At 50.6% G+C, this 11,171-nt stretch overlaps 1 protein-coding gene across 1 annotated transcript; it reads right to left on the reverse strand.

Moving 5' to 3' along the window:
* Positions 1 to 2,745: 2,745 nt before the first annotated feature.
* Positions 2,746 to 7,934, reverse strand: Kcns1 (potassium voltage-gated channel modifier subfamily S member 1). Its single transcript, XM_051143733.1, has 2 exons — positions 6,909 to 7,934; positions 2,746 to 3,769 (listed from the first exon to the last, which is right to left on the reverse strand). The coding sequence occupies exons 1-2, from the start codon at positions 7,932 to 7,934 to the stop codon at positions 3,302 to 3,304; spliced, it is 1,494 nt and encodes a 497-aa protein (XP_050999690.1). The 3' UTR covers positions 2,746 to 3,301.
* Between the last annotated feature and the right edge of the window lie 3,237 nt (positions 7,935 to 11,171).

The raw sequence follows: 11,171 nt of genomic DNA on the forward strand, positions 1-11,171 counted from the left end.
AATGTCACCTTATTCAGTATGTGAGTCTTCCTTGCAGTTGTGATTAAATGAATCTTGAGATGATATATTTGGGCCCTAAACACCATTACAAGTATCTTTATAGGAGAAAGGTTTGGAGAAATGTAATACACAGTGGAAAGTGTGATGCATGCCAGGGGCAGGAGGGAGTGACATCAAAGGCTGGAGAGCTGTGAGTCGGGGTTCGGCTCCCCTCCTACAGGCCCTGGAAGCAGAGTCCTGTGAACACCTTCATTTTGGACTTTTGACTTTGAGAACCGTATAGGAATTATTTTGTTGTTTTAAGCCACTAGCTTTGTGGTAATTTGTTACAGAACCACCAAAAAGGAACCTACCTTCCAATTCATTCATTTGTGTTTAAAGCAGTCGCCAGTGTCTGATGTTTGCAACCAAAGGCTCATGTTTATTGTCACTTGTAATTTTCATTGTTTGATTCATTAACTTGTTTCCTTTTTGTGATGCCAGGCTCTCATGCACACTACACAAGTGCCTTCTCACTAAACCACAATCTTGGCCCTTTTTATTCTGAAACAGGATCTCACTAAGACGCCCGGGATAACCTTGAACTCACTCTGTAGCCCATGCGGAGCCTGGGATCTTTCTGAGCTTCCCTAGTCACTGAGGTTATAGGCCCGTGCCACAAAGCCGGTGAGTTATACTTTCTGACGACGTTAATTCCAACTGGATTCTTGTCCACAGGCAAATGACCAGCCACAGACAAAGCCACTGAGGATGTGGATTATGGATTCTCCATGTTATTGATTACCCACCTTCTCCAATTGTTCAGAACAAACCTGGCAGCCAGTTCTAGGCTAGCGGAGGCAGGTGCTCAGGCATGGATCTCTATTCACATAACACTTTCCACCAATCTGTTGGAGTGGGGCGCGGGGGGAGCCACTACATTCCTGCTTGGATGGCACACGACCTGTAGCCAACTAGCCAGTTCTCCCTGCTCTGTCCCCACACCACATTTACAGTCTTGTTTGGAGGATCAGAAAATCTGAATGTGAGCTCAGCCAGGCCAAAGGAAGATGTGGGAAGCGCTCCAGTCTGCCCCTCATCTGGGCACAGCTGGACACAGGCGTTAGGAGGTGAATATACAGGAGAGATGACAAATATGATGAGCTCCCGAGAGGCTCTTTGCCTTAGCATCCGCCTTGGCTGCAGCCCAGAGACTGGGAACCCATGTATTGGGCACCTGTTGTGTACTCTATCGGAACACTCTTCCCTGGAACTTTTTTTTTTTTTTGCCTAATTATTATTTATTCTTATAGCAGTTTAGACTGCCACTCACTCAGGAAGGCATTCTCCAATGGTCTCAGGCTACGGACTCTGGTAGAGTACTGTGCGCATGGTTTCCTACCTAGTAAAGTTAACTATCATGCATGTTTGTTACTGTCACATTTGAGTCTGTCTCCCCCAAATAGTTCTCTTCCTGGTACAGGGCCGTTCGTGTTCTCCACTTGGTAAGCAGTCAGGGGTCCAGCAGCCAAGGCAAGCCCATCATGGGTGGGTGAGGGTGGGACATAGTGTATGGGAGGGGAAAGAGGAGAAGCTATAGGAAACTGGAGAGTGCATTCCTCCTCCAAAGGCATTGGAAAAAAGTCTAAAATACACTAAAATTACCATTTATCTAAAGGAAACATGTCTGTAGGACCCACAGGAAGCCTTAGCTCAGGCCTCTCCCAATAATGATCTGTTAAGTGAGTGAATGAAAAACCATGATGAAGTCATTGGTCAAGTCATTGATGAAGTCATCCCAAACCAATCAGGGCTGGGGATGGACACAAATAGAGATCCCACCCAGTGGGTTTCCCTTTCAATGTTGTTCACAGCCTTTCAAGAACAAGGCCTCTCTGTCTATGCCCTCTTTCCTCCCAGTGCCTGGTGCCCGGCAGGCTGTAGCAATTGCTCAGTCTAGGCAATATGTACTAAATAGAGATGAGCAAGATGGTGTCTTCTACCTTGAGGCTCAGAACGGATAGGGCCCCAGGAGGCCCCAGTGATCTAGAAATGGGTGCTTAGGGTTGGGGGTGGGAAGCAGGACCCCTTCACAACTTGTTCAGCCAAAGAGACAAAAGATTTGACAGGAGGATATAGAAGATTTATATCCCCAAAAGGGACCAGCACCTCGAGCACTTGCCTGGGGGCTTATTCAAGTCAGGGCTAGAGTTCTGTGTGATGGACAGAGGGAAGGAACTTCCAAGGGCGGAACGGGAGCCGTGGCGGTCAGGTTTATGTTGCTCTGATAAGGACCATGACCCATAGCAACTGGAGAGGAAAGGGTTTATTTGGCGTACATACCCCAGGTCATAGTCCGTTGAGGAATGCCAAGGCAGGGATGCAAGGCAGGAGCCTGTAGGCAGGAGCTGAAGCAGAGACCAAGGAGGAACATTGCTCACTGCCTTGCTCCCACGACTTGTTCAATTTGCTTTCTTGTAACACCTTAGGAGGACCTGTCTAGGGACAGTAACACCCACAATGGGCTGGACCCTCCCATTTTAATCATTAATCAAGAAAATCCCTCAAGCTTGCCTACAGGCAATCTGATGGAGGTGTTTTCTCAATTGAGGTCCCTCTTCCCAGGAACTTTAGCTTGTGTCAAGTTGGGGGAAAAAAAAAACCAAAAAAAAAAAAAAAAAGCTAAGCAGGACAGGAGCGTGCACAGCAGCCCTCTGTCACCAACAGCTCAGAGCTGAGTTGCTTGTAAGTCAGCACCTCCTCAGAAATCTTTCTGGGCCATAAGTTGCAACAGATAGGCTAGAATCTAGTTCTGGGGACAAGTTGGCCACCCTTTCCCACAGCAGGTGCAGAGCTGGGACTAACTAGGTCCCCAAAGGGTCTGTTCAGCTTTTTGCTATAAGTCAGACCTAAGAAGTAGGTGAACAAGATAACCGTGCTATCGATCCTACAGATAGTCTATGGATTCGGGCCCCAGCTCCTTCCCTGGACTTTGTGTTAAAAGCTGACTTCTTCACAGAAGTTCTCTGACATTCGGATGAGCTTTACTTCCCTTATCTGTGAAACGGGGGTAACTATCTGCAAGCACAGGGCTAACGGCTCGCACAGAGGCTGTCTTCTCCCTCCTTTTGGTGCCCACCTACTTCAGAGGAAGATGTTGTGTGGGCTTGTGGAGCATAGGGAAGTACTATGCTGCCCTGGGCCTTTCCAGAAAGATCTGTAGCCCCTTCGTCTCACTGCTCAGGTGGATGGCTCCCATGCAGAACGTAAGCAGGGGAGGAAGGCTCTGTTCTAAGGCCGTGGGGGGAGGGAATGCAGAGTTTTAATAACTATGAGATTTTGCAGGCTCACTGGGGGCTTGGGTCTCCAGGTCTGTAGACCGCCCCTCCTGAGAAGTCTCTCGGGATGTTTCCAGAGATACGTCTGATACCCCGTCGACGCTGCTCAGCAAGTCCTCAAACTCCCGCTGGCCGCTGCTCCGCACCGCCGCCTCCAGTGCCTTCTGGCGCCGGTAGAAGTGGGAAAACTTGTTGAAGATGATGGTGATGGGGAGGGCAACCACCAAGATGCCCCCCAGGATGCATCCCGAGGCAGCCAGCTTGCCTCCCACCGTCTCAGGTACCACATCGCCATAGCCCACTGTGGTCATGCTCACGGTGCCCCACCACCAGCAGGCGGGGATTGTGTCAAAGCCCACGTTTTTTTCCTCAGCTGTGTAGGCCACACCAGAGAACACTGACACACCCACGGCCAGGTACAGCAGTAAGATGCCCACCTCACGGTAGCTGTGCTGAAAGAAAAGGCATGAGCCCAAGTCAGAGCTAGCTGTACTTGCAGACTGAGTGTCAGAAGACACTGAAGCTCACAGAGTGTAAAGGAAGAGCCAACAGCGAATGGTAGGACTAGTGCCAAGACCTTGTCTCTGAACTACACTCTTTCAACTGCATTAAGAAACCAACACCCTGAAACTGACCACAGGCCTCGTTTCTGTGTACGTGGTGCTGGCTTGACCACATTAATTCGGGTCATGATGGCTTTTTTATGATTTCACAGAACCAAGAATACCTCATTATGCAAAGAATTGGTTTCATGCTTTGAACTGCTCTATAACATTTCTGACAAGCACAAAAATATTGTCTGCCCTTTGAGAAAAATGAGCGGATATGAGCCCCTTAGACCTTCTAAAAAAATACCCGTGCTTCTCGGTACCTGGTTCTCAAACAGGGCAGTTCTGCTCCCCTGCCCACCAGGGACAGTTGGAAATACTTGGGGACAATGTTTGGTTGTCATAGTGGGGACAGGCTGGCATGCACACATGCACCCAGGCCAGGGATCAGGCTTACTTTCTCATGACACATCAAACACTCTCCTCCCCAGTGAAGAATTACCTGTCCTCAAATAATGTCACTGCTGAGAGACCCCTTGTCAACAGCAGGGTCTCTCAAACTGTAGTAGTGGAGGGGTCTGTTTAAAAGCCAGAATTCAGGCCAGGCGTGGTGGAACACGCCTTTAATCCCAGCACTCGGGAGGCAGAGGCAGGTGGATCTCTGTGAGTTTGAGGCCAGCCTGGTCTACACAGCGAGTCCAGGACAGCCAAGGCTACACAGAGAAACCCTGTCTCGGAAAAAACAAACAGAAAGCCAGAACTCAATTAAGTAGGTCTGGGGTTAGAGCCAGTGAGTCTGCCTTCCTGGCAAGCTTCTAGGTGTTGGGGAGGCTATAGATGGTCTGGGACCTCACTTTAGTAGCAAGTCATCTCCCCCCAAACCATGTTACAGCCGTGGCTCGACTCTGATGGCCCTGGTTATTAGGCTCCTCTCTCCTTTTAGACAAAGCCAGGAGCCCCCAAGCTCTGATTCTCTGCAAGGCAGCAAGGGACGAGGAGCACAAGACTCTCCCCTAGGGGGATTCTGAATGAAATGGGTCTAGCTAACACACTTCCCTGTACCTGCCTGGTACCCGAGGATCTTCTCAGGTCAAACGCCAGTGCCTGGTATCCTTGCTGCCCTGCATTAGGTAGGGATGCAGGATGCCTTGTCATTGAGGGTGGAAGGGACTTTGGAGAACCTTCTGGAGAGCCTTCACAGGGTTGCCTAGGGCTCAGGAGAGCACCAAAGACTGAAACTGGGCACATCTGGAGTGTTCTCTGAGGTCTCTTAGAACCCCAGTTCCCACATCTGTGAGGTAGTGACAATACAACCCCCTTCACAAGCTCCTCAATGCCCTTGGAGCAAAGAAAAGAAAAGAAAGCAGGCCCCGAGTTCATGTCCTTCAGTACCTCCTCCCTCACATCTCTTCCCTCTGTACCCGCACTGCCAACATTCACTCTGTTCCTTTCTCAGACCCTGGTATAAGCTGCTCATGTTGCCTCCTTCCCCGAACCAGGGTAATTTTACCCTCTGGGCGGGGCCAGTGGCCAATAAACTGCCACCAGGCTTGTAAAACAGCCTAGCCACCCCAGGATCTTCATTTACGGGAAGAAAATATATTATAGCATCTTCCTGAGGAAGTTGTCCTAAGAACTAATCAATAATGAATGTGACCCTGGCCCGGAACACACATTCTGTGCCCAGTAAGTGTTTGCTCTAGGCTGTTCCGAGGCTAAGAGGGCCCCGTGCCTCCCTGTGTCTTCCGATGGTGCAGTGTGACCTGTGCCTCTCTGTGCCTTCCGATGGTGCTAAAAGAAGGCAATTCGTGATCTGCATATTTCTTTGCACTGTGTCTTATTTTATATCTGACAGGTACATCAGAAACCCTTCCTCCTTGTTTCTTTCTATTGGGGGGGGGCAGGGGCAGTGGCCAATAGTAGTTTGCTTTAATTTTTAAAAGATTTGTTTACAATTGCATGCATGTGTAAATTTGTGTGGCTATATATGCATGCGTATTTGGTGCCTGCAGAAGTGTTGGAGTAAAAAAAAAAAAAAAAAAAAAAAAAAAAAGAAGAAGAAGAAGAAGAAGTGCTGGAGCTGCAGGCAGCCACCTGATATGGGTGCTGGAAACCAAACTCCAGTTCTCTGCACAGACAGTACCAGTCTTAACCACTGGGTTATCTCTCCAGCCCTGTGGTTCACTCCATTTTGCTTTCTGCATATATTTGTTTGTTTGTTTTTTTCAAGACAAAGTTTCTCTGTGTAGCCTCGGCTGTCCTGGACTCACTTTGTAGACCAGGCTGTCCTGGAATTCTCAGTGATCCGCCTGCCTCTGCCTCCCTGAGTGCTGGGATTAAAGGTATGCGTCACTACAACTGACATATTTATTTATATTTATATATTACATTTTCTTTATTCTTCTGGGGAAATACAGGTAGCAGTAATCAAATAGTTCTCAGCCTGTAGGTTACGACCCCTTTGTCAAAACTCTTTCTCCAAAAATATCTACAATTCATAACAGTAGCAAGACTACAGTTATGAAGAAGCAGTGAAAATAAGTTTGTGGCTGGGGGTCACTACAACATGAGGAACTATATTAAAAGATCTCAGCATTAGAAAGGTTGAGAACCATTGCACTAAACCCTTCTTTTAATGTTTTTGAAATTTATTGTTATTTATGTGTAGGGGTATTTTACCTGCGTGTGAATTTATGCGCATGTGTGCAGTGCCCGTGGAAGCCAGGAGAGGGCATCAGATCCCCTGGAACTCAAGTTACAGAAGGCTGTGAGCTGACACGTGGGTGCTAGGAATGGAACCTGGATCCTTTGTAAGAGCACTTAGGACTCTTAACTGAGTCATCACTCCAGGTCCCGTAAGGACTTCATTAACGAGCTGTGGGGTTACATCAAGCTGAATCTGGGCTCCAGACTTATGCTTGGCTCAATGAGTGGCATCTCAGTCCACGGACACCTGGATATGGCCAGGCTGTAATGCAGCAGTTAACCTAGCATGCTCTATCTACATCCTCCCTCTGCCCCAACCTGGCCTCAGCCATCCTACCTTGAGCGTGGCGCCCAGCGAGCGCAGCCCCGTGGAGTGGCGCGCCAGCTTGAGCACGCGGAAGATACGCATGAGGCGGAACACTTGTACCACCTTGCCCAGGTCGCCGAGCTCCTCCCCACTGGCTCCACGCCGGTCACCAAGTGCTGCGCCTGCCAGCAGTGTGAGATAGAAGGGCAGCACCGACACAATGTCAATGAGGTTGAGTGGATGGCAGAAAAAGTTGCGAGTGCTGGGAGCCAGCAGCAGACGCGACGACACCTCGAAGCTGAACCAGGCAATGCAGAAGTACTCCAGGCGACGTAGCACGGGATCATCGCGGACATCCTCGGCACTGCGACCCGCGGCCACAGCAGCCACCGCGGCCGCTGCCTCCCGGGATTGGTACTCTGGCAGACTGTGGATGCACATGGCAGCGATGGAGGCGAGCACCACGCCGATGGACACACAGCTGAAGAGCTTGCTGGGCAGCGAGTAGCCGGGGTTCTCCATGGTGAGCCAGAGACGACGACGCAGGCGGCCACAGCGAGCCGCGCCATAGCGTGCCAGCTCCCGCTGCACGTCGGAGATCTCGTCGGGACACGGGTCCACGCTGCTTGGCGCGTCGCTGTCCTCGTCCCAGGCTCGAGGCCGCGCCACGCGCCGCTCCAGGTAGCGCGCGCGGCAGCACGTGGCCAGCGCGTTCTCGCCCAGGCCCCAGTAGTCGGCCTCCTGGCCGAAGGCGAAGACGCACAGCTCGTCCAGCACGTGCAGGTGACCGGTGCGGTAGAAGTGCAGCAGGCCAAGGAAGAAGCCTGGGTGCCTATCGAAGTAGAACTCGCGCGCAGCTGCGTCGTAGTCGTCGCACAGGCGCCGCGCCTGCTCCTCTGACGCCGCCGCCTGTAGGCGGCCCAGCCGCGTGCCTGGGAAGCGCGCTAGGGCGCGCGCGCTCAGCAGCTGCCGCACTCCGCCCACGTTCACACGCAGTGCCTCATCTCTTGGCCGCCAGGGGACTCGAGAGCCGGGACCTGGGAATTGGCTCACCATGGCTATAGTGTACCTGTGGGTTAAAAATCAACGTCTCCATCCACCAACAGGGTGCATTCAGGAGGTCAGGTCTAGGTCTGAATATCTTTCACCTCCAGACTGGGTGACTTTGACAAAATCACCCATCCTCCTGGTGCCCAGCTTATTTCCTCCAGGGCACAACATATGAGGGAGGCCTACCTTTTAGGGCTATAGAAACGATGGGAAGGTGGGGTGGCCAGACATCTGCTAGGGGCGAGTGTAGGGCATCTCTTTTTCCTGGCCAAGCATGTATTTTGGAAGGCAGATGTCTTCTGAACCTCCGTTTCCTCCTCTGTAGATGGGAGTAGTTAAGGCTTGCTACCTAGAACTATTGAGACAGTCAGCGGAGACTCTTGACTCTCAGAGCGTGTTCCAAGGACTTGGAGAACCTCTGGTTGAAGGTGCAGATTCTCAGTCTGCCCTGATTTTGATGACTCAGAACCTCTGAGGTAGTAGCCTGCACTTGAATGTTTTCATATTATTTGTTTTTTGTATGTATGCACGTATGTATGTGTGTATGTATATATTTGGAGACGGAATCTCACCATGCAGCCCACGGAGGCTGATATCACACTGTTGACCCTTGTACCCAGTCTCCTGAGGGTTGACATTACTTACACACACACACACACACACACACACACACACACACACACACACACACACACCAGTGCACCTGACCAGTCTGCTTTTGAGAAGCCTGGAGGGTGATTCTAATACATGGTCAAGTTTGAGAGCTACTAGGAGAGACACATGTAATAATACACCTGTGGCGTCCTTCAGACCCGACCTTAAACCTTGGTTCTGTGCTATCTTAGCACTCCCATATTCCCTCTTAGCCTTCCCGGGGGAGATCAGAATACCCACTTGAAAAATGTGGGTAAATTTTCTCTGTGGATATGATTCAAGAAATCTAGCTTGTCTCTTATAGGTCTGCCCCTAGCAGGGAGTAGATATAATATCAATGTCCTAATAAACAGAACTCCAGATAAGACGTGGAAGAATAGGATTGCAAATACATGAGCGGGAGAGGGGGGAAGAAAAAGAGCAAGGAGGCAAGTAAAAAAGAAAAAGAAAGAAAGAACAAAAGGAAGAAAGAAAGGAAAAGGTGAGTGAAATGGTTTTGCTGCCTAATATTTTTTTCAGGCTCACGTTGTTAAATTAGCCACTCATGTCACTGTCTGTTGGAGTCAGGCAAGGCAGGATTTAACTTTATCCTTAATAGACCTGGCCCCTGACTAAAATGTTTCTTGTCCTGATCTTACTTTCCTGCAGAATACACAACGCAGACAAGAGCGTGCGTTCTGGAGACAGCCAGGGGCTGAGATAGTTTATGGAAACTGTCTGACCTCAGTGGATACTGCAGAAATGCTAGATTTCCCCATTGTCCCCTGACCCATGGTCCTCCTTTAAGTTAGGGCTGCTGGGTCTCTGCTGCTTCAAGAAACTGTGCAATCTGACCTGTAGGGAGTATTGCTGCCAGTGATGCCTTCTTCCGAGGAGATGGGGGGGCACTCAAGCCCAGACACCCTTCACTAACACTGGCTTTAACACTAGGTGGACTGAGATTCTACCCTTAGCTCGGCTAAGCCAGGCCAGCCTCTGGGCTCTGGGCGCTAGGATGACACTGGATGAATTGTTCTGAGAATGCATGCAAAGTTCCTGGTACACACTTGGGTGCTCAGGAAACATCAAACTCCCGTCCTATTTTAAAAATCAGATCTGAGTTCAAAATCGGAATTTGCCACTTGCTAGTTGTTGACCTGAGTGGATCCATCGCCCGCCCTGTCTGAGCTGCCAGGTTCCGTATTCTGTAGCCTGGACTGCATTGGAGAGACTCAGGATTAAACAAGCCTAATGTTTGTGGTAGTGCCCTCCCTGGCCCGTAACTGTGCAGCACTGGCTTCAGCACCAAAACATACAGTTTCTAGTCCACTTCTATCACCCATTAGAAGTCCCATTTTGGGTAACTCTCTCCCCACCCCACCCCCCAATCTGGCACTCACTTCCCTATGAATTAGGATAATTAATTTTAACAAACATTTCTTGTTAAGACTCCCAGTCAGTCGGAAACACTGGGATGACTTATTCAAGATCACACCGACTGTCTGTGGACCTCTCAGGGGACTGGTTCAGCACTTTTGATACTTTTTGTGAGTACCCTCTGCTTGTTTGTGGCTTCCCTGAGCTCCTCACACACAGAGCCCTCAGTTTTATCCTAACACTACTCAGGCTTTCTAAAACCCATTTTACAGTATGTGCAAGCAAGACCAGCCCTGTAATGCTGTCCCTCCTTGGAGCTCTCTTAGAAGGGACTCCTGCCAGCAACCTGAATCCCGCAGGCCATCCCCTGCCTCCCACTCTCCCAGCCATGCCCCTCCCTGAGGGAGCCTCCTTACCTGTCCTGGCCTCCAAGGATCCAGCCCGTTTGTCCCAGCAAGGCATCTTCCAGACTGTTTTCTGCCCCGAGGCCGCCTCACTACTGCGGAGGCCCCAGGCCCCCTCCTTTCCTGTGTTCCCCTGCGGCTGAGGCCGCATCGATTGCAGCCGGGGGAGGGAGGGAGGCCGCGGGCGGCCGGAGGCGGTGGTTTCTATTCTTGCCTGGGATGGATAGGGGCCTAACAGCTGGGAGCATCTTTCAAAGTCAGAGCCTGGAAGGTTGGGCCGGTTAGGGAATGGGAACACCTTTGGAGGAAGGTTTTAACCTCCGGGCCAGGAATGGCAGCGACCACAACTTGCTTAATTTAGTAATTAATATGTGCCAGGCACTGTTTCAAAGGACTCAGCCCAGTCGTGTCTGACACAAACTTGGCAGGGACAAGCTCTTCAGCTTCTGGTTTTATAGGTGCCCATGTACTTGCTCAGACCATGGGGAGTCTGAGTTAGGAGGCAGGAGGGTGCTTCATTTCCTTGGAGCCCCCAGGCTGTGCCTGAGGAGGCTCTGGTACTCCCTTCTTCCAAGTGAGTTGTGCAGCCAGAATCCTGTGCTTCTGTTGGGGAGGCTCAGGATGCCCACTTACCTAGAGAATCTCGATTACTTCCTCTCAGGAGGACTGCCTGCTGGCAAAGAGAGAACCCTCACCATTCCCCATTCCCCAGCATTTCTTGGGCAGCTGTCGTGTGTGTGTGTGTGTGTGTGTGTGTGTGTGTGTGTGTGTGTGTGTGTGTGTGTTCCCTTGGGCCAACACAGGCCCTGTGCTAGCTCACTCAGTGTGA

The sequence above is a fragment of the Acomys russatus genome, chromosome 4, assembly GCF_903995435.1.
Source record: "Acomys russatus chromosome 4, mAcoRus1.1, whole genome shotgun sequence".
Classification (NCBI taxonomy): domain Eukaryota; kingdom Metazoa; phylum Chordata; class Mammalia; order Rodentia; family Muridae; genus Acomys; species Acomys russatus.